This window comes from Panthera tigris, chromosome B4 (assembly GCF_018350195.1).
Source record: "Panthera tigris isolate Pti1 chromosome B4, P.tigris_Pti1_mat1.1, whole genome shotgun sequence".
NCBI lineage: Eukaryota > Metazoa > Chordata > Mammalia > Carnivora > Felidae > Panthera > Panthera tigris.
Genome location: NC_056666.1, coordinates 96,056,039 through 96,081,362, shown reverse-complemented (window position 1 = coordinate 96,081,362; position 25,324 = coordinate 96,056,039). Strand labels below are relative to the sequence as shown.

Genomic DNA, 25,324 nt, shown 5'->3' with positions numbered 1-25,324 from the left:
ACCAAAACACTATGGTACTGGCACAAAAATAGTTACATAGATCACTGGAACAGAATAGAAAGCCCAGAAACAAACCTACAAGTATATGGTCCATTAATCTTTGACAAAGAAGGAAAGGATATGCAATGGGAAAATGACAGCCTATTGAACAAATGGTGTTGGGAAAACTGGATGGCAACATGCAAAAGAATGAAACTGGACAACTTTCCTACACCATACAGAAAAATAAACTCAAAATGGATAAAGACCTAAAATGTGAAAATTGAAACCATAAAAATCCTAGAAGAGAGTACAGGCAGTAATTTCTCTGACACTGGCTGTAACATCTTTCTAGACATGTCTCCTGAGGCAAAGGAAACAAAAGCAAAAATGAACTATTGAGACCACATCAAAATAAAAAGCTTCTGCACAGCAAAGGAAACAATCAACAAAACTGAAATGTGTACAATGGGAGAGGATAGTTGCAAATGATATATTTGATAAAGGGTTAGTATCCAAAACATATAAAGAACTGATACAACTCAACACCAAAAACCCACAAATAATCCCATTAAAATGGGCAGAAGACATGAACAGACATTTCTTTAAAGAATACATGTAGATGGTCAAGAGACACATGAGAGATGCTCAACATCACTCATCATCAGGCAAATACAAATCAAAACCACAATTAGATATCACCTCCACTTGTCAGAATGGCTAAAAGAAAAAAACTCAAGAAATAATTAGTATTGGTGAGGATGTGGAGAAAAAGGAACTCTTGTGTACTGTTGGTGGTTAGGCAATCTGGTGCAGCTATTGTGGCAGAGAGTATGGAGGTTCTTCAAAAACTTAAAAATATAACTACCATTTGATCCAGTAACTGCACTACTGGATACCTACCCTAAGAATATGAAAACAGTAATTTGAAGGAATATATGCACCCCTATGTTTATTGCAGCATTATTTACAAAAGCCTAATTATGGAAGCAGCCCAAGTGTCTATCAATAGGTGGATGGACAAAGAAGAATATGTTTGTGTGTGTGTGTGTGTGTGTGTGTGTGTGTATAGAGACGCATGTATATAATGGAATATTATTCAGCCATAAAAAGATAATGAAATCTTGTCATTTGCAACAACATGGATGGATCTAGAGAGTATAATGCTAAGCAAAATAAACCAGTCAGAGAGAGACAAATATTAACTGATTTCACTCATGTGGAATTTAAGAAACAAAACAATGGGGAAAAAGAGCAAGACAAGCCAAAAACACAGACTCTTAAATATAGAGAGTGAACAGATGGTTACCAGAAGAAAGTAAGTAGGGTGAAATAGGTGATGGGGATGAGATCACTTATCTTGATGAGCACTGAGTAGTATATGGAATTGTTGAATCACTATACTGTACATCTGACTCATACAGTACTATATGTTAACTACACTGGAATTAAAATTTTTTAAATAAAAAAGTCTTTTTAAAAAAGGCATATATTATACTTTGTTAAAAAAAATGCTTGAGGGGCGCCTGGGTGGCTCAGTCGGTTAAGTGTCCGACTTCGGCTCAGGTCATGATCTCATGATCTGTGAGTTCGAGCCCCGCTTTGGGCTCTGTGCTGACAGCTCAGAGCCTGGAGCCCATTTCAGATTCTGTGTCTCCCTCTCTCTCTGCCCCTTCCCTGTTCATGCTCTGTCTCTCTCTGTCTCAAAAATAAATAAACATTAAAAAAAAAATTTAAAAAATGCTTGAGATCTATTACCAGATAACCCTAGATGTACGTGTCATGTCATTATTTGTGTAATGTTACTTGTTTCCTTCTTCCACATGTTTTTCAAAGATCACCCTAACTTCTCAGTTGCTACCTCTTCATGAAGGAGTAGGAGACTGCGAGCATTTCACACAGAAGTGATCACTCCCTCCTTTAAAACTACTTATATGTGCTCTTAAAACACCGAACATTTATATTAGAAAAACATTAACTACTTTAGATCAATGTATTACATTAGATAAAATCTTACATTAGATAATTGTGAGATCATAATCTCTCTAAATTCTAAGGCATTTGAGGATATTCTATTAAATTCTTCAGTTCATATGTTTAATACAATACACTGGTATAGTAGATTCCTCATAAACATTTACTTAATGAAGAAATGAAATATACACATTTCTAACTGAAAAAAAAAACGTGTTTTGTATGTGAATGTTGTTTTTAAGAGCTCCTTGCTTTCAACATCATGTATCTGCCTTTATTCAGATGTATTTGCATCTCCTTTATGCATTTAATTATCAAAGTCACTAAATTTAATGTTAACATGAAATCTTCATACTTAAAACTGCATGGTATATATTGGAATGAGTATTCTGGATTACAATGATATTTGCTATCAAAAGAAAGCGAATGGGGCACCTGAGTGGCTCAGTTGTTTAAGCGTCCAACTTCGGCTCAGGTCATGGTCTCACGGTAGGTACATGGATTCAAGCCCCGTGTCGGGCTCTGTAATGATAGTTCAGAGCCTGGAGCCTGCTTCGGATTCTGTGTCTCCCTCTCTCTCTGCCCTCCCCCACTCATGTTCTGTCTCTGTCTCTTCAAAATGAATAAACGTTTAAAAATTTTAATTAACAAAATAAAGCTAAGGAAGATATGTTATAGAGAAAGATAAAGTAGGATGAAAACTGAGAGTCAAAACCTTCATCAGAATAGACTTGGATTAAACTTGGGTATACATTTTTTACTTGAGTATATGGATATACACTTCCAATAAAATCAATCCTGAATAATTTGAGGTAAGACTAGGGAAAAACAGGAATATGTTAGAGTAACTACTTTTCTAGCCCTAAAGTCTCCGTTCAATATTTTATGTCTCCTGAATGTCGTGGTAGATGCTGCTCTATAATGGACTGTCATACAGTAACAGAAAATATTCATTAAGCACTTACCATGTTTATTATATGATCTCATTTAACATTCAAAATAAAAGTGTTGAGGAGGGCACCTTTTGGGATGAGCACTGGGTGTTGTATGGAAACCAATTTGACAGTAAATTTCATATATTAAAAAATAAAAAAAATAAAAATAAAAAAATAAAAATAAAAAAATAAATAAAATAAATAAAAAATAAAAGTGTGATATAGAAACCCTTTTATCCACACTTTGTAGTTAGGGAAACTAAGGACAGGAGTCAGTAACCTATTCAAGGTTACATTTTTGTTAGAGTTAGGACTAATATTCACATTAAATCTAGAGTCAATGATCTTAACCACTATAATTTCAGAAACTAAAAATTAGAGCAGCCAATTATTTTTATACAATAGTTATTCCTAAAGCTTATTTTGGCCTGAAGAATAGGATAATATGAAAAGTGAAATTTATAACATAAGTTTTAAGATTACCCAAGCTAGAAAACACCCGATTCTTCCTGAAAGAAATGTGCCCATCTTTAGTGGCAACTTGACCATGTGTTTCAGTGATATTAACCATGTTTACATCATGGACTCGATAATCAAACTTCCAAAAATATATCCTAGTAAACAACCAATAAATAATAAAGACTGCATGCACAAAAATTTTCTTTAGAATTATTCATAAGTAAAAGTTTGAAAACATCCTAAATTTCCAATAATATGTTTAAATTAATTATGCCATATACAGCCATACAATCATATAGTAGAGAACATTTCAAAATTATTTTATTAAGATAGGTAAATAAAATGCATAAATGTTGGAAAGGAAGAAGTAATACTATTGTTATTTCCAAAAGACATTACAGTGTTTGCAGAAAACCCTAAGGAAACTATTTAAAAACTGTAAGAAATAATAAGCAAGTTTAGCAAAGTTGCAGGCATAAGGTCAATAGAGAAAACTCAAGTATATTTCTAGGAATGAGGGGTTGGCATTCCTTTTCTTAAAGGGCCAGATAATAAATATTTCAGGCTTGTGGTCCACACAGTCTCTGTTGCAAAATTTAATTCCACATTTGTAGCAAGAAAGGAACCATAGACAATATAAAAGTAAATGGGCCTGGCTATGTTCCAATGAAACTTCATTCACCAAAGCTAGTGGCTGGCCTGTGGGCTACAGTTCACGCATCCATGATGTGTGTATGTATATATACAGTTACAATGAATTATATATATTTCAATGAAAATTAAAATATATATTCAATTACAATGAAAGGCCTTACATATGATATGTGTGTGTGTGTATATGTGTGTGTGTGTATATATATATATGCAACTAACAAGTCAAGTGCAAAATTTTACAAACAATTTTATTTACAATAACAAAAAGATAAAATATACAGGAATAAATTTATTAAGAGATGTGTAAGATTTGCACACTGAAAACTGTAAAGCACAACAAAAGAAAACTTTAAAAGACCTGAGCAAATGAAGAGCTATGTCACAGACATGGCTATTAAGATAGCAATTCTCTCCAAATTGATTTATATTTTTAAAGTAATCTCAACCAAAATCCTAAGACTTACCATAAAGCTAAAGTAATCAAGACAGTGTGGTGTTGGCATAGCGATGGACATATAAATCAATGGAACAGGCTACGGAATCCAAGAAATAGATTTCTAACTTACATAGTCAATCAATTTTTGACCAAACTGCCATAGACAAAGGAAAAAGAAGCCTTTTTACCAAATGGTTCTGAAACAACTGGATATCTGCATGAAAACAGTGAAACTTAACCCTTAACCTACACCAATCACAAAAATTAACTAAACATGGGTCATACACTTACATAAAAGAGCTAAAATTATTAGTCTTCTGGACAAAAACATAGAAAAAAAGTTTTGTACTATTGGATTTAGCAAAGATATCTAAACCAGGACATGAAAAGCACATATTATGAAAGAAAAAATTAATAAAATTGACCTCTTCAAGATTAATAACTTTCAATTTTGAGAGACAAGTCACAAAAATAAAAAGGCAAACCACAAACTTGGGGAAAATTTTGCAAAATATATATCTGAATAATAGGCTTGTCTCAGACTAAAGAATTTTTATACCTCCATAATAAGACAACCCAAATTTTTAAAAATGGACAAAAGTTCTGAATAGATGTTTCACAAAAGAAGATATACAGATGACAAATAAGTTCATGAAAAGCTTCTCAACATCATCGACCATCAGAAAAGTACAAATTAAATCAATTGCAATGAAAGGCCTCACATGATCAGTACTCTGTTACCTCCCTAAATTCATGCCATCCTGCTTTACCCCTTACTCATTCCATTACAGCCACATCCATCTGACTCTCTCTTGAACACACCAAGCACATTCTACCTTAGGGCCTTTGTACTTGCTGTTCCTCTGTCCAGAATATTCTACTCCTGGATAGCTCTCTTATTTACTTCTTTTAGGTGACTGCTCAAATGCCAACTGAAAAGTGAGAGCTTCCCTCACCACCATGCTTAAACTCCCTGTATGTGCTTCTTCTCCAAACACTCCCATTCTTTGTTTTACTATTTATTTACTGTAAAAATATCACCATCTAACATATATTTGTTTGAATGACAATCTGACCATAATCCCTCTATACTGTAATACAATATCTATGAAAACAGGGATTCTCTTTACACATATTTGTAACCTCCATGCACTTTCAAATGTAAAAAGCTGTTACTATATAACTGGAAGATACTGCTGACCAACTTTGTGTTCAGAGTTTTCCATTTGTGAATTATTCTTACTAATGAGCCTCAAAAACTAAGATAAAGAAAGTCACCCCAGTAAAAGCATTTTGAAGTGCTTCTCATTCTTTTCATTAGTTTCATTTTGCCTGTTTGCAAAACATGCTCTCATATCACTTATCTATTAAGGATAAGGAGAACTCACAGTTCGTTTTAATATCATGGACATGCACTTTAGAAACTGATTAACTTACCTGCAATGAAAAACAGATAATCAATGCTAACAGCACATACAAATAGGTAAGTAATTATTGTAAGATGTTCCTACTAATTTCTTACGCATTTTTATGATGGAATACAGACTAACAAAGAACATATGTTTCTAACTTTAGAAACATATATTTCTAAATTTGGTGCATCTTTGAAGTATTTAGACATTTCTTCATGAAACATTTGTAACCTTCTATTGTTACAAGTGATAATTATTTCATGTAATCGTGTATATAAAGTATTTATCTCAGTAATATCTTCCTTTCACTAAGAAAATCACTTGAATTTATTTGAACTAAACATCAGCTATGATTCTCAAATTTTAAAATTCTATATTACTTTTCTCAAATGAAAATAAGCATGATGAAATCATCTTTCTGAAGCCAAATACAGTGATTCCATCATAGCATGAAATAAGTATCACGGCTCTTTGTTCTCCACACCTTTCAATCCATGTATCTACCAATTATTGATTAGTCAACAAACTCATTAATGTTCATACTGCATATATAATTTATGAAATACCCTACACATTACTTTGGCTTTTATTGAAACACAACTTTTCATAACCTCTTCATATACTCAGAGAAATAACTGATAGTCTATCAATGTCAAATTTAAGATAATGCAGTAACATTTAAAAAATCGAAAGGAAACATAAGAATCTCCACAAAGATGGAAATTTAAAAATATGGTAATCTTGGAGGCAAGGGGCCTAATTACTCTGCACAGCAACTATATTTATGTAATAATTTTAGTCTCTCTATTGGTAGAAAAGGAGAAGTAACCTTTCCCTCAATCTGGCCATGATCTGCCCCCAGCTTATGAAATTAACTTCCAATACATTTGCACACTGGGAATGCAAAACCAACTAATTTCCACCTGAAGTTGTTTCTATTTTGGCATTTCTGATAGCATTCCCAAGGACTCTTAACTAATTTAGAGTGTTTTTAAGTTAGCATCCACATAAAGCTCTCTGATAATCATTATTCTCTTCAGGGCCTATTAGTTTTACTTGAATTTGTCATATATAGACTGCTAGACTAACATTTTCTTATTACAAACTTTCTTTTCACTCCTATCAGTTAGCATAACCACCTGGTGACCTGGAGGGTTGATACTGAACTTCTGTTTAATCCTTATCCTAATTAGGTAAAGCAGCTAAGCAACCAGAAACCTCTGCCTACCTCCCGTTAGAGGCTTGAATCAACCACACTCCAGGCCATTCCTAGTTTAGGAAGGGAGAACCCAATCGGAGACTCAAATGTGGTCTGACTCCACAGGTCCCAGAACTGCTTTTTAGCTTCCAAGTTGGCCTGAGTTCACATCTTTAAATAACAAACATTAAAGAAGGCTCTGGCACAGCTGTAACAAGCCAGGTTTTCCTAATCTGATGTTTTCTTACATCCAAAATAGTGAAGGCCTCTTCACTGGTACTTCATTCCACGTAAGGGCATTTGAAGCATCCCACACAGAATAGTTCAAATTGCATGCAATTAAAGGAGAACATCATATATTTCAAATCATCTCCCAAAGGCTTTAAAGATTTGCCTCATAAGCAAGAGTATGTGTTCATCTGAATCACTCACCTACATTGCACAATATGTTAGAACTAAATATCTTTTCCTTTCCCCTCTTCCCCAAATTATTGCCTCCTCAAATATAAAGATGGAATCTTCTATATTTTCATGGCAAGTAGGAACTACTGTGAAATACATATTTTCTATTACCTTCATCCTGGTTTCCTTACCAAGGGCGCACTGCTATTTAGGTAAATAACTGTTGATCTCAAAAATAGACTGTTTGAGTTCTGGGAGAAACACAGAAGCAGCTCTTACTTTAGCAATCACTGATTAGCATGTTTGTTAAGAAAGATGATTATCAGGTCCCTTTGAATCTCTGTTCTCAGGTGAGAAAGTATCATGACAAGATAACTTTAAGCAGTAAGTAATTACTCTAAAATAAAACCACTATTAATACCTATATTCATACAGTCCTCATTTTAAAGACTTCTTTATAATTTATCATAATAAAAATGAAAGGAGGTTTTTGAGAGCCAGAGTATGCATCTTTGTTAAAATTAGGCCTTTATATTAACAAAACAAATGCCAGAAGGATTAATCTTTTGACAAACTGAGTCTACCTCAAAATTCTCATTTTCTTCTTTCTTATCACATACTCCTTGCTGAAGGAACCTATTTACTTTTCTTTTCTTTTCTTTCCTTCGTCTTTCTAGGTACCCGATTCCCGCAAAGAACATCACAGAATAACCACAAAACCTAAAGATACCCTTTTCTCTCAGTTAACGCTTGTTGTAGGTAGCTCTATTGTTCTTGTTTACCCGCACTATCAACAGATTTGCAGATTATTCCTGGTCTAGATGCCGGATTAGTATGCAAGAAAATTCTGCCATGCCTTTCACCAGGGAAAACTACTGAATACATTAGAGCTCAATATGCATATGCATGACTGATATGTGCCAGTAAGCTCATGTGAACATAAAGGTATCTCCTAATTATATGAGAACCCTCCAGTACTTTTCCACGCTTGGAAAAACTTCTGAGACACCCAGATTATGAGTGACATCCAAATTATGAGTTGTGTTTACAGCTGTCAGACAGAATATCTGAAATAGTAACATATTTAATAGTAAGAATAAAAAAGGATTTTTGAATACTTATAACTAATTCTCCGATGCCCTGGTTGTTGAATGGTCATCTCAGGACTCTAGAATCCGAACAAAACCATGCTGCCTGCTGTTAAGGATGCCTACTCTGAGACTTCTTGGCCTCAAAGAAGCAACTGCCTGTCTAACCTGATGCCATAAGTACCCTCTGGGACTCAAAAGCAGTGGTTTTCACATTGTTGTATGTGTTGGAATTACAGGCAGTGCTTCATAGAAATGTAGTTTTCTAGGCAGTCTGGGGAACATGCAATTTTTAATAAAACATTTCAGGTGATTCTGATGCAGGTGGCTTTTCAGAGCATGCTCAAAGGAGTGCTGTACTTGAATATGCAAAAGATTTGCAGCAAGCAGCAGAAGGGATAACTCAAACTCAAGAAAGGAGAAACACTAAGATAAAACTATCTCAGTTCAAGAATCCCAGATCAGAGGAATATTTAGGCCTTTATGTCAAAAGTATGCCTTACAAATAACTATTCAAGGGAAGTTGGTGACTCAAATGGACATTTTGGAGGGACCTCTGCCTAAGTAAATTATTTGTGACAAGGCAAGTATTTATAATTCTTAGGAAGGTCAGAAAGCCTATAGCAAATTCTTATGAAATCTCAGGCTTCGGTTTCAAAATTCTTAGAGAAATAGAAGAATCACAATTGGTGTTAAATATGACAATGCTACTAACTATGGTGAGAATTATAAAAATTATTTTTAATGTGTGAGATACTAAAGATCATAAGTATATACACCTATTCAAACAAATTCGTACTTGCATGTGGCAATTTAGACTCTTTATTCTTTAAAACAATGGAAATCCATATAAACTACAAATATCACCCATAGTTTTGTGACTCACGAGTACAGCCTGCTTGCCATGAAAATGGAGCAAACCTAAAGAATGATGTCAAAATTTCTCTTATGCTCTACTCAACAATCTCAGACATTAGGCACTAATATTAAAACATTTTTGCTATGGAGGTGAAACGAAAATTTGGTGGTGAAAGGTTGCAAGTCTGCCTTTGATTTAACACAGTACAATTGAAAAGTTTCCAAGAAAGTTTGCCTCCTCAAGAGTCACAAGCTTGCCCTTTAATCTTCAGAAGGTTTATACTTCTCAGAAGTACCTCATATGATAGCTCCCCCTAAGTCCTTATCCTAAGGACAACATCTGTGACTCCACCTTCAACTGATTTCTAAATATAGCTCAACAGAATGTGTTACCTTACTTTTAACCTTGAGCAAACCAGGGTGTGCCTGTAAGAACAATCTACCTTGAAAATTCAGGAATATACTTCAGGCATTTACTGGGTTATCATCAGAACAAAGCTGAAGATTCTGAGCTCATTACAGTAAAATGTTCTGAAAACGCTCTCAAAGTATTTTTAACATTTATCTGTGGCAAAGCATTGCATAAATGATGACTAATTTAGAGGTCTTCCGGATATGAATTTTAAAATAATTGCATGCAGAAAGGTGTAAAATGAGAAGGGTCCAAGGTGATTTTGTGTGTGTGTGTGTGTGTATCTCAAGAGGAGCATTAGCTGATGATGACAAATAGATAATTAGAATCCTCAGCCTCGGAGATGTGAAGGATTTTGTGATTTTGCAGGCATGGCCACGAAGCTCTTAAACAGACTCATTGTGAGTCACTACTCATAGTGTGGAAAGATCTGCACTGGTTAGAAAGGCTGAGAAGATAACTATAAGCTAATTTGAAACGCTTTTGGTCAATGGCAGAAGATTGGAAGCATAAAGCCAACAATAAATCTTATTTTGCAATAAACAATTTTATCACTTTCAGAATTTCATAAATATTTAATTGGAATCCTCTTGCACACACATTCTGGTGGCTTAACAGAAGATAAATAAGAATATAATCATACATGGATACTTCTCCCAAATGAGCCTAATACAAACAACTAAAGAATCATCCTTCTCTCCTTGCTCAGTGAGTATAATATAAAATACACTTTAATCAGTATTCTATTATTATTAATAACTCTCATGATTCCATGATAAAACACAAGAAAGAAAAATGTTTATGCTGAGATTTTACAGTACTTTAAAAAAGGGAAAGGGTAGGGATGGAATAAAGAATTCCAAAACTAAACATTCTTCATAAAATCAGAATTTATAAAGCAGAAGACAGTATTGGAAGGACCCAGGATCCTTAACCAGGTTTTGCACAGCAATGTTCAGCAGAAGCGAGGCCGTCCTGTTATCTAACACAGTGGGGAATCAGGACGAAAAGTCCAGCCTGCCACCTATTTCTCACAAAGGACGTCTAAGTCTTTCCTTCTCAATTTTATCTACGAAAGACCAGCATGTTATCTTTAAACAATCAAAGTGTGAAAAGCTGCTCTTCATCTAGTCCAATCAGGATGGAGTTGCTTTTCAGGCATATCATGCTACTATTTTCTGTGTTGAGTGAAGAAATGATCAATGGTGTTTTGCAAGAGTAACTTTAAACAAGGTAGAGGAGGGCCATCCAGAAGACATAGAAGAATTTCTAATAAGAGCCATGATGAAAGAAGTTCCATGAGGAGCAGATTACAACCATTCAGTTTGCAAACATTGCTTAGGTGATTTTAACAATGTTGTTACAAGTCCTGGAACTAGGGCTCAGAAATAAAAACAACATGTAAGAGTAGGTTTGGGATGTTCTCATAATTTGCTTCTTCATGAGCCATTATATTTTCACTGGCTCATGTACTGAATTTCCAGTTTTCCTAACATGTCTCAGATTTATAAATTCTGAAACAAGTGGATAGAAATGTATGCATTAATTTTTTTAACTTATAGATGCATCAAACACATATTAAGCACTACACATGACTGCTCACCAATACTTAGAGCACTTCTAAGTGTGACATTCATCATCTCCAGATACAGGCCCTTATATTTGCTATTAATATAACACTAATACTTTAAAAGAAATGACTGCTATCTTATTCCTTAACAAGGTTTGCAAACTAAGTTGTAATAATGTGCCCTTGTTAAGGCTCTTTAAGTGATTGGATCCTTAATCAAATAGCCTATAGTAGAAAATTTTAAAATATGCTATGCAGCCCCCCAAAAAGTTGTAATATTAATAACGCAATAAACTGGCATGGGTTCTGCATGATTGAATTTCCCCAGGAAACTGGTCACTAAATAAATAAATCAGTGCAGTAACTGTCCAGGGCAAAGTTGATGATGATGATGATGATGATGATGATGGCAATTTATTTCTGGAACTCTTCTGAATATGAACAAATTTTCCAAACAATTTCCATGTATTTTGAATAGTTTCAAACAAAATACCACGTAAGTCCATAATCCAGTGGTACACCCTTTTAATTTAAAATTGTACTGAGAGCGTATTAACAGCTTTAAATATTCAAATCCAGTGGTCATTATACTTCGCGTTGCAAATCTTCTAAATTTTCAGTTTCTATCACATATTACACTAATAAATGTCTTCAGTAAGAGTTCTACCTTATCTGGCTGCCAATTCCATTCTGCCTTTATCTCTGCTTTACTCAGGCTGCAGCACAAGTCATGACTGTTGTAACAGTTCTTCTGCAGAAATCCGCCCTCCAGTCCACATTCTTCCTGCTCTCATTTCCTACTTTTAAACCTTTCATGGATTTTCATAGTAAACTCAGTCTTCTAATGTTATTTCCCATATGATGTCCTCCATAATCTTCCTCGGCCTCATTAATTCTTTACCTCCCAACGCTTTCATAATATTTTATTCATAGCACTTATGTACTGAATATGATTAATTATCTACTGTGTATCATCACTGCTAGACTGTGAATTCACTGAAAATGAGAAATGCATGTTGTTCATTTTGTGTCACCCAATCTAACAATGCTTTATCAAAACCAAAACCAAAAACAAACAAAAATCTAGACATTTTAGTCACTAATTTCAAAAAGTTCAAGCTATAACACAATGACATTTGCGAGGCAATTCATTGATTCCTTATACACAAGCAATAAAAATCAGAATACGTATGTGCAGAAGCAGCACCATTTTCTATAGAAGCGCATGCCATAAAAAAAAATTAAAAAACAACAAACAAACAAACAAACAAACAAACAAAAAACAAGGAAATCAGAGCACCCGGGTGGCTGAGGCAGTTAAGAAACCAGCTCTTGGTTTTGACTGAGTTCATGATCTCATGATTTTTTAGTTCAAGCCCTGCCTCGGGCTCTGGGCTGACAGTGCAGAGCCTGCTTGGGATTCTCTCTGTCCCTCTCTTTCTGCCCCTCCCCTGCTGTCTTTCTGTCTCTCTCTCAAAAATAAATAAATAAAAACTTTAAAAAATTTTAAAACAACAACAAAAATGAGGAAATAATATGACATTACCAGAATTTATGTACATGAAATCATAAAGCTTGACTTAGGGACCTGAATAAATGGGGAGAAGTAACATGTCTTGATACTGAAAACTTACATTTGGAATGATGTTAATTCTTTAGAAATTAATTTGTAAATCCCATGCATATCAAGTCATAACTACAGCAGGATTTTTAAATGGGCTTTGTCGGACTGATTCCAAAATTTATACTGAAGAGAAAATATGTAAAATTTTGAACAAGAATGAGAGAAAACTTTTTCAAGCACAACATACTATAAAGGTAAGTAAACTGTTTAGAACAATATGGTATGAGCTCATAAAGGAACAAAAAACCAATTACACAGAACCGAAATAATTCCCTAAAATATGACCATTTGCATTAAGATAAAACATATCAACTCAAATGTATGAATAAGGGAGCCTTTTAAAATAATATGGAAATAATTGGTTAAAAATGTTTTAAAGTAAAGAAAATTAGACCTCTACTCCATTCTATACCCAAAAATTAACTAGATGAGGAAGGGTTGAGTAGTTAGATGTAAAAAAAAAAAAAAAATAGTGTTTAAAAAGTACAATATTTTCATAATATTCAGAGAAGTCCTTCTAAGTGAGACAGGACCAGAGAACTAGGAACTTATAAAAGGAATGACAAGACATACAAATTAAAAGTCTTTGAATGATGAAATATATCACAAAGTAAAAAAGAAAATTGACATAGTATTAAGAGAAAATACTATAAAAATGTACACTACAAAAAGGATTAATATCCTAAAACATCTAAAATAAATAGGAAAACATAGAAGGAATTCACAGAAGAAAAAAAAAATACAAGTACCAAATGTGTATGAAAAGGTGGACAAGTTAATTTAACTAGTACTGTAGCAACTCAATTTGCTACCAGCTTGTCAAAAATTTTACAGATGTTTATTATTCATTATGGAAAATTTGAGGGGACGGGATCCTCTCATACATGGTGGATGGAGGGTTAAAATGGTAAAGCTTTTGGAATACATTTTGTAGTATTTATCAAAGCTTTTAAATTTTTTGAACCAAAAATTTCACTTGTAGGTATCTATCCTATAAAAATGCACATATGCACACAACAGAAGACTGTTCAAGGATACTCATGGCAGTCTTGATTTTAATACTGGAAAAAATGGAAACAACGCAATAAAGCTCCCGGACTAATTCCTATAAATGAGTCAGAGAATGGAATGCATTTCTTTCTGTTCACATAAAAAAAAAAATCAAACTGTATGAAAATGCAAAGAAAAAATGGCTGGGTTGATACACACCAAATATTAATAATTTTATCTGTGAGGAGGGTAAACATGATGGGAAGGTATGAAACAGAGTAAAAGAAAATTTTCACATTGCATCACTCTTTTGTTTTAATCTTGTATAGTTACAATGCATTCATGTGGTTTTTATAGATTTAAAAAACAACTATAAAAAGAGTACCTAAGAATATGTTTACCTAATTGCACAAAATAATAGTAGGCATAAAAGCTGACAGTTTGAATAATTAATAATTAATTACCAATTCATGCAACAAATATCTACCAGCATAGTCTTGTACTAAAGACAAAGTTGAGCAGTAGGAATATAAGGATAAGACAAAGCCCTATCTTCAAAGTTATGCCATAATCATCAGGGGCCCAGAAAGGGCTTGAACCACAATGTGACAATTTCTACAATACAGGTCCGCAGGATGTCACTTTCCCTTTTTTTTTTTTTTTTTTTTTTAGTTAATAGTAATACTCCCAACAGATAATAGGGCACGAGAGTGGGAAGGAATTTCACATAATGGGCAGTCACTCTGACATGAGATCATGGGCTCTGCTGTGCCAGTGTTTGCTATTGATTCTCACCTCCACCCCTCACTTAAAAGCTGTGCAACCTTTAGCTAAGTGACTTAACTCCTCTTCACCTCTACATCTCAGCTATAACATGGCTATAATAACCTACATCCATTCCAAGGGTTTACTGAGAAGATTGAACAACGCCATTCATAAAAGCCTCCATATAGTACCTGGAACATATGTTTAGTAAATATTTGTTACTCTTCTGTTTGTTATCTTTAAAGAAGCCAAAGACAGCATGCTATGCTTAGAAAACTGAAAGAAGGTTGATACAGATTGGTAGCAAAACTATGAAAGTTTACTAGAAAACAGTGAAATAAGATAACCTTTAACTCCAAGTAAGTGCTGGGCATTTGCCTGTAGAAATCTGATTTTATATTTATTCACTTGCATATCAACAGGGAAATTATCTCATTATCAATAAAACAAATTTTAATATATATTCAATGGGAATTGAATATTTTCCTGGTGAATGTGTATAAATGATAATGAAATTATTTACTTCAAACATTTAAGACTTCCAAAATTGAAATTGAAAGCAATGTTCTATCTTAGTCAACAAGGAATTTAATTTTTGAAAAAAAAATAATTCATCCACCCAAATCAAATAAAGAATTTCATTAAAAAATAATTTAATGCAGCTAAGTCAAAGATCCCTTCCTTTACATTTTCATCTGCCCTCCATCTTAAGGACATCATTACATATTTGCTTCCTCACCATCATTTCAAACCTGTAAGAATTCACATGAACTACCATTTCACACCCCATCAGTCTTTCTATATTGCTTGGATTTTTCATTATAATAAATACTATTACTGCTGATATTATGTATATATATGCATGCATGCATTGGGCTCCGCAGCCAGACTACACAGACAAAACCCTGGTCCTGTCAATTACTAGCTGTGTGACTTTAGGCAAGTTACTTAACCTCGCTAAGCCTCAGTTTCCGTACCTATAAAATGAGACTAATAATAATTAATAATTAATAATAATAATACATATCTACATATCTCACAAGGTTGTTGTGAGAATTAAACAAATTGCTGTATGTAGAACAGTGTCTGGAACCTTTTAAGTGTTTAATTAGCTTAAAACACTTAAAAATTAAGTGCTTAATTAAGTGTTAATTAGGTGGGATTAGTTCTCTTCTTGTTCCCAAACCCTTCCTTGTGGTGTTCTTAACATAATTCTGTTTCCTGCTTCTCTCTCAATGCAAGGTTACATTAAGTACTCTCTCTTATTGTTTTTCTGCCCTTTTTAAACTTTATGTTGGGGCACCTGGGTGGCTCAGTTGGCTAAGCATCCAACTCTTGATTTCAGCTCATGACATCAAGCCCCATGTCAGGCTCTGAGCTGACAGCGTGGAGCTTGCTTGGGATTCTCTCTCTCCCTCTCTCTCTCTCTCCCCCTATCCAATTCAGGTGTGTGTGCTCAAACTCTCTCTCTCTCAAAATGAGTAAATAAATGTCAAGAAAGAAAATATTTAAACTTCTATGTCAAAATAATCTTTATGTCATACTCAATACTTTATTTGAAGTCTTAATATCTTACTGTAGAGTAAAAGCTACATCTCAATCCCTATCTCCACCCATTGCTATCTTGGTGGGCCTTCTTCTAGCACTATTATTTCTCATTTTTTGCCCAATAATATCAGATTATTAAAATTAAAACTGTACTTGGATGTGAAACAATTCAAATATTAAAAGGACTGAGTTTATTTTCCTATTTAATTTCAACATTGAGTATAGCTTGGGTTTATAATCAACATTATTTTAAGTAAATAAGTATTTAATGACTATTTGAAGGAATAACTCATTTTAACATTATAAATCTAATTATGACACTAATGTAAATATTACTATAACTAGTACAACTAAAGGCTTCTGCTATAAGATTGATATACATTTTGTCCAGAACAGCTTTACTCTGTGGGATATTTATTTCTGTCTTATAGCACAAGCTTTCATAATGAATCACATTCAAAAAACATTAAAAAAAGATATATGAGTATATGTTAGGAAAAAAATTGCTGATGCTTGAAGGTATTTTCCATCAAAAATTAAATATGGCACAATGGTCATTTTGTAGAGTTCATTAATGAAATTGGGAAGGGATTATTAATCTCTAGTGTTAAATTGAACTTACAGTGAAAATTGATCAAGCTTCTCCTGACTCAGAAATACCCTATGGCTACTATTGATCAAAAGTTTGGGACCCTGAATATAATTCATATCCAAATACAAAAATGGGAGATAGAAATTGTTCTTAAAAGGTTTCTTATCAAAACCTATCGCATTTAGCTTACTAGAGGAAGTCTTATGAGCATTAACTTTATTGTGAAGATCCACTGGAAAACATACCTGGCTAGGCTGAAGGCATCGTCGATCAAACCTGCTCTGTTACTGACAGAGAGAACCTAGGAGGTCAACCAGAAAAGGAAAAAAAAAAAAAAAGGGAATCACTTAGAATTAAAACAGCAGGTGTTCACATATCAAAACAGATCTTTGATGAATAAATCCAGTTTACCTCATGGTTCCTGATTAATTGATCAATTAATAATCTCCAATTCCTTAAATCATAGTTGACTCTAAAATAGCCAGTTTGATTGATGTTCCCCAGCAACCAGCTTCCTTTGTCCAAAGTTATTCTGTGGTGCTCTGAAAACAGCATTTTGGGGGGTAAAAGAGATTTTAAAATTATGGGTTAAAATGATATGAAGCATATTTTCTAAATAGCAGATACTACATTACCAATAATTAAAAGAGAACACCATCATAAATACTTAATTGAAATCTACTCTTTAATCAATTAATCACTATATCTAGAATTTACTAGAAAACCTTTAGTTGGTTACTCATTATTACCTCAATTAATTGTTTTCTTATAATTAACATTTTTGTTCTTGATAAAACCCCATTACCTATACACAGTGTTCTTCTCAAGATAAATGTAACCAAGAAATCTGCCAATGTACTCATGTGGCTTCTAGGTAGATTGTATATAAATATGTGACTAGAATAAAAGAAAACACTTTAGGTGCATATTCCACTTATTTTATTCAGTAAGAAAGTGATTAAAACAACAGGGCTCATTTATTTTAAAGTCACTATTGTTCCTTGTCTTTTTTCTTGGGCTTTCTTGGAGGTACCAATAAATAAATAACAGACTTTCCAGTATCATCAATAATGTTGGGAAAAGGAACCTCATTTGCTTAAGAATCTAATATTTCTATACATAATTAGAACAAAGATAATAAATTCTGTTTATTGGAATCACTTTGGAAAATGGTAACTTGTTCATATTCCCCAGCTAATTCAATTAAGGGAAGCCCATGAAAACAATCTTATAACTTAAATATTTAACTCCTTCAAATATGGTACAGATAGTGAACTCTGTTCACTTTGATGTCAGCTTCTATTGACTTCACAGAAGCATAGTTTACAATTCTAATCATTTTGTCGATGTCCTCAGGACTCATGTTTCATAGAAGTTACATAATGTATTAAGTTTACTTAAAATTTGTAATTTGTACGTACACACACACACACACACACACCCCACACACACACATAATGGTCTATCTAATTTCCACAGTGACTCCAAACCAGAAAATGCATCCCAGAAACCATTTGTGTCAGTTCTGAGTAAGATGCATAATTTCTGATTTTCATTTTGTTATCAAGGTTTTTACACGTCAGCCTACAAAACAGGTTTTCTTTTTCTTTCTTTTTTTTTTAAACACTGAATTTATATTCTCTCTCAACTAGAATCCACAAAGGAAGAGGTTGTGACCCCAAAATTATTGGCTGAACGTTAATGATTATTAATTGCTCAGGTCTAGAATGGGGTGGGCTCATTAATCTAAAGCATGCTACGTTCTGCCAATTTTTATAAATGTAAAGTAAAACCAAAAATGTATATTGAATAGAAAAATCTAATATTTAATGTTTCAAATAGCACTTCAGCTTTCCTGCCACTTTTATAAATAGCATCTGTTGGAACAGATAAAGAAATGAGTCTCAGACAGGTTAATCGAATTGTCCAAGAAAACTGGAAATGCTCCATCTCAGGTCTTCTGACTTTGGTGTCCTTTTTACTACATCATATTCTATGGATACAAGATGGTATAACACTTTTACTGTAATATGATATATACTTTTCACATTCTTATATTGATTTGAAAAGTAGGGACATAGCATTGGAAACAAGAATTAGAACAGGAGCAAGACAGTTAGATTTTTGTTCCAGTTCTCCTAGACATAAATGTTTGAGCTCAGGCCACTGAAAATAACCTAAGAGCTAAGTAATAGAATTTAAGGTCTCTTCCAATTCTGTGGCTCAATGCAAAAAGGAACTATTTTCCTTAATTTGAAATTTTACCCAGCTTAATCTATGCTATTTTTAAAAAAATTAATCTATCAGCTATTTCTCTAAAATATTAATAGTTCCCCAACCATCTGATACTTTGTTTTTGCATTTTTTCAAAACTTTAATATGCTTATCCACACAATTCCTATGAAGCTTCAGAATGTCACCCCACTTTACAGATATAAAAATAAAAACAAATAATTAACAAAAGATATGGCCTAACCTTATGAAGAGAGATTTCAATTAATCATGTCAGAATTCAGTGAAAAAAATTAAGATTGAAATACTGAGGATATTGTTTCTCTTAAGTAATCATAACTCTGTCTTCAAGAATACTAGGATTGTATAACAACACATATTTAAATTGTGATTAAATTCATGGGTTAAGAGCAAATTTGATCATTAACATCTAAAAAGTCATTACTTTTTGAAGAAATTACAATATTAAAGAAACAAGTTTAAAAAATAATCAAATTTAACACATGAATACATAATTCAGGTTTTGACAATTCTGAATCAATTATGGATTCCTATGATGTGAAATCTGTTTTATAAAGTTATCTCTTGTTCACATTTTGGATCGGAATTTAATCTCATGTGATATGCTTGGCTCTAAATGGGTAATGGGTATTAGGAGGGTACATGTTTTGATAAGCACTGGGTATTGTATATAACTCATGAATCACTAAATTCTACTCCTGAAACTAATATTACACTATATGTTAACTAATTGGAATTTAAATAAAAACTTGAAACTACAAAAAATTAAAAATTTTTAAAAATAAATGTATTGAATAAGTTATAAGTAAATAAGCTTATTGAACAAACAACTTACAGGGAGAAGAGAGACAAATTAAAATAGGAAAACAATCCCTACACCTTTTATGTCATCTGATGAGAATAAAAAAGGCAGCATCTATTGTTTTTACGTATGCTATTATTAAATTGATAACTAAAACCTGAAGGTTATTACTGTTCATGAATATTTTTATGCCTTTCTTATAAATGAAATCTTTGGAGAAATGATTCCCTGAAAGATTTTGTAATAGATTTTTAAATGTCTTTTTCATTCTAGTTAATTATATCTTTAAAATGTTCTTCAAATTAACTAATGGCAAGCAATGAATTTTAAAGAGATCTTTCCCAATGGCCTAATGAGGTGTGTATGGTATGTGATGAGTACCAAAATAAAAAGTATGGAAATTATATTTGAATGTTAGTAATAACAATCTAGAATTATATTTAGAATGTATCCAAAATGGCACAAAATTTAGATTATATCAAGGCACAGAGTAGTTGAAATTTTATAGTATTCTGTTTTTATATTCTATACGTTCAGAATAAAAAGAGGAAGATTAAGCTTTTCTACTCAGTTTTGGCTGGTTACAGAAAAATCAGAATTTAAATCTAAGAAAAAGTCAGCCAAAGTAACAAGGGTATTAGTGTAAAACAAACTCAGGTATAGCAAAACATACTGTCTTTTTCACTGGACTTGTGTGAGAATCGAATTAGAAAATACCCTGTAGAACCTATAAAGAACCATGTGTGTGAACACAAAGGCAATGTGTTGAGGATTTGGCACATCAGCTAAGCAATCTATGTGTTTTAAAATCCTGTGTGTGTGTGTGTGTGTGTGTGTGTGTGTGTGTGTGTGTGTGTGTGTAGTTTAGAGGCAATAATTTAGAAAAGAAAACGAAGGTCCTAAGACAATTTGGGCAAATTATTTCTCAAGCCTTAACTTCCTCATATAAAATGGGGATAAAAATAACTCATTCTAAAGGCTTGCGAATCTTATATAAACCAATGATTAAGGCAAACACTACATCATTATACTATTTTTAATATTTACTTGTAATTTCAGAATCAATTTCCCTTTTATTTTGAATCTTTTCTAACATTTGGCATTAAATTTATTTCCTTCCATTACATATTAATTGTCAATCCATATCCAAGGTGCTACATTTATAAATGTCTATATTCTCAGTATTTCAACATTAAAATCAAAAGACATAAATCCTTTACCTGCTTTCAATTATTTAAAAAATTGGTTTTAAAACTATTCTTAGGCTAAAATGAACTATGCCTTAACTTGGAATCAATTAGGTAATCATCTAAAGGGTTTAAAAAATTGAGGTGTCAAGAATATATATGTTTCAAATCAAATTTATACGTTAATTATTTACCAATGACTGTGCCTTAGTACCTCCTGAGATCAAATCTATGTTACTGACAATGAAAAATATTAAAACATTGATCTTATTGTTATAATTAAAAGGTGGACTTTTAAGATGCATTTTGATAAGAATTGACCAAAATAGTTTTTTAATGTTTTTATGGAAAAACATTATTATTGATACTAGTTGACTATATTTTGAAAAACAAGAGAGAGAAGTCATAACATATAAAAGGACACAAGAGTTAACAATCTGCCCCCCCCCCAATTTGTACATTGTGTCAGTTTTTATTTGTCATCAGAATAAAGGACTTTAAGACAAAACCAAATATAGTCAGAATGAGACTCAACAGGGAAAACAGAATGGTTGTTTTTCTTTTAGGTCCTGCTTGGAAGCTTCTTCCAGATTTATGGATTTATAAAGTTTTCAAGGAACATTTACTTGGGATGGGCATTCCCCACAAAGGCGTGAGCATTTCAATTGGGACAATGTTTCATCAACCTGAAGATTCTGCTGTGATTTAATGAAAACTGACACATTATACTCTGTAGATTGCATACTGTACAACTTTGGGGAGAGGAAGTGTGCCATCAGTATGAGAGTCAATGTAAATATCATCTCCCAGAGTTATGCACTGCGCATACTATATAGTGTGTGTAACAGCCATGTGGATTAATATAGGTGACATTTTAGGCAAATGTACACTTTGAAACATCATGTTATTATTATTCCTGATTAATAATGAAAGACTATAAGTGGAAACAACTTCTCAAATACACCTGTGGTTATTAGTCAAGAAAAGCTGTGACCCTATTCTGGGTACTCTGTACGAAACCAGAGGTTATCATGAATGACGGCATGCAAATAACTGGGGAGTTAGAGGAAATGGACCTTTGAGGAAGTATCCAAGAAGAATCAGACTTGCCCTGAATCCCAACACTGCCTAAAAGTTTTGGTCTGATCCTGACATTTGATCAGTATCTCTGCACTCTTCCAATTGTCCCATTTCCATTGGACCTTCCAATGGGAAATGTTTTACTTGGTTTCTGAAAACTGTTCTATTTCATGTCCCTAGCAATCCTATGTAGGGATGACTTTATTCTAACAGTTAAATTGTTAGGTTAATGACTCACTGTTTTCACTCATCATTTCATCACAAATTATGTAGATAGATAAAACAATCACATGAAAGTAAAAAAGAAGTAAAATGATAAATAATATAGTGTGAATTCAAAATCATGGTATGAATGCTAAGTCTAAGAAATGAGAATAGAATAGAATAAGCAATTTAAAAGTAGAAACACCAAATTTTAAAGTAAGCATTTCAATTCATCACTATATTACTTATGAATCTTTTATACATGATATATATAAATAAAAACACATTATTATAATATGTGATTATGTGTTAAAATATAATAGCACGAAAATTTGAATAAAAATTCAACTGGAAATACAAGGATTTACATTTCTGGTAAGTAGATTAGATTTTTCTGTAAGAACTTTTTCTTGTATATATGGATTTTGAGCACTCACATCTCCCTTATAATAGCAAGACTTAGGGGGCAGAAACAATGTTTACTTTTTATTTATTTATGTATTTATTTATACCTCACTTATTGCAAAAAAAAAAAAAAGATTTGTGGCTCCTTATACAGTGGTTATGAAATCAATTAGCAGAACACAAAGAAATAAGAAAAACAAAGTGTGGACATACTTGACCATTTAAATCTAAATGAAATGTTGCATAAAAGATAATAATTGCCTTTTTTATTCAATTCAATAGAAAACAGAAATTAAAGAGACCTGTTTCACATCTAGCATGAAAGATTTAGATTGGATTCAAGAAATAGCTTTTTGGCAGTGAATTGAAATAGGTTACTATCTTATTTGAAGATATTTAGAAACAGAATAGAATCTCATCTTTCTCTGCTCCTTGAGAGTTAACCCTAGTTTAGGGGACACTTTAATGACCTATCAAGACCCCTCCTCTCTGTCCCTATAATTATCTGATTTTACGGAGTATATCACCTTGCCCATTCTTTAAAGAGCCAGTAAAGACAAGATAGCAGAAAAATGGAATTTAAAATGTGTCCTGTGTTTCATTATTTGGTATACTGTTCTATTGGGAGTTATGATTCTAATGTAATTACATTTGGGATTATAAAATAATACAGTTTAAGACAGCCAAAATTAGTACTACAAATGCTTGGTTTAAAATTTTCTCTTTACTTTGAATGACATAAATAAATTTAATAATTATATAGGCAGATTAAAATTAGACTATGTACAAACTATACTATATTATACTTAATTTTATAGAGGTAATTATCATTCTTCTATATTTTCTTTTTAATTTGTCTTTATTCACATTTTTACAACAGCTGAAACCAGAGGTTAAGTTGTTAAACAATTATCTGAAACCAAATAGTTCCTGAGGAGAAAAAATATATTTTACCTGTTTTGTTAGACACCCAAATAATTGCTTCTGAAGACACATGGCTTCTATTTCCTACCACAATAGTTAATGGAATCTGCCACAAGTAACTGCAAAATAAAATAGAAACTTTAAGAATAAAAAAAGGTTATAACAAATAAACAAACAACATTTGCTATGCACCTTCTGCATGATTTTTATTACTCTTTAGGGGCACTAAAAAAAATTCCCCAGTCACAAAACTAAGGAAGATGAATTCACTTCTTCAAAGCCATTACACAGACTTAGCCTGTAAGTGTTTGAATTTCAATACAGAAGGGGGACTTTCAACAAAACAATTTATCTTGCAAACAAAACAAAACAAAACAAAACAAAATGATTTGCATTTTGCATTAGGAATAAAAAGTAGCTAAATCAATAAATCAGAGCCATAACAAATTGATTAAAATCTCAAAACAACTCTTTTCCTTTCATTTCTATATTAAATTAGTACACATTTCAGTGGCTTCATGCATTTACATTTCAACATTATCTTTATTTATTCAGATAACTATCCTAAAAAGTACTATTATTACATTTTACAGAAAGGTTAATTAATACAGCACACTTAAAGTTGCTCAGCAAAGTAGGAATGAAAAAAGAAACTAATCAGATGTCCCTAAAATCTAGATCAATACAAAGAACACATAGGACACACTTAATGTTCTGTTTTGTGAAATGAAATTTCCAAATTGATGTATAAAATCATCAACCAATGTGCAGGGTTCAGTCATGAGTCTCAGCGATTAAGGGAAGAATTTTCTAGGATTTGATGTTTTATGGGATAAAAATTGAAGCCTATTCTTGTACATGAAGTAGTATCAATTTAATCTCAAGTGACTAGCCAGAGATAAGCTGGATGGTCTTAAAATAAGTTCAGTGTTGACCTACCATTGCACCATTAAGAACAGGGGTAGCCAATAATATCTAGTATGTGAAAAATATTTGTGATTTTATGGAAAAGATACTATATGAGCTCTGTAATTTAGAGAGTGGACAGAGAATTGAGAATTTTCAGGAACCATATCCAGGGTTATATAATTTAAAAATATAATGAATATGTTTTGGGGGGGATGGGAAAAGAGGACATCTCCTCTCATTCTGTCGTATGGAATTTGATTATGTTATAATTTCATGTTTCCCACTTACAATAAGCAGAATTCAGTAATACTAAAAAAATATAAATGGAAGATTGGCAGAAATTCACAATTTTATACGAATTGCCATCTATAATATGAAAAGTTAAAATAATATGTTTAAAATTCTAAATTTTAAAAGTATATGCTGTATGTAGCCAGAGAAACATTTTTGAGTGCCAACTATATGGAGACACTATGTTGTACTACAATGGAATCTACACAGTTGGTCAGGAAATAAACACACCTATAGTAGCCAAAAGTATTGTTTTCAAAGTACAAGTAAATGAACACAACCCATGTAAGCTCTTTATCAAATACCTCCAAGGTCGTAATATAATACTAAGAATATGACAAATATTTAATAACGGTATTACTGTGAGAAAGAC

General features: G+C 32.6%; 1 protein-coding gene across 1 annotated transcript in view; it reads right to left on the bottom strand.

The window, feature by feature from the left end:
- The window catches only part of TRHDE (thyrotropin releasing hormone degrading enzyme), a 378,437-nt gene that overhangs the window by 59,608 nt on the left and 293,505 nt on the right, over positions 1–25,324 (bottom strand). The window contains exons 10-12 of the mRNA XM_007082254.3: positions 23,782–23,870; positions 17,308–17,438; positions 17,142–17,197 (exon numbers count right to left, since the gene is read on the bottom strand). Of these exons, the coding sequence (XP_007082316.3) occupies positions 17,142–17,197; positions 17,308–17,438; positions 23,782–23,870 (276 nt within the window). The remainder of the gene's footprint in view (positions 1–17,141; positions 17,198–17,307; positions 17,439–23,781; positions 23,871–25,324) is intronic.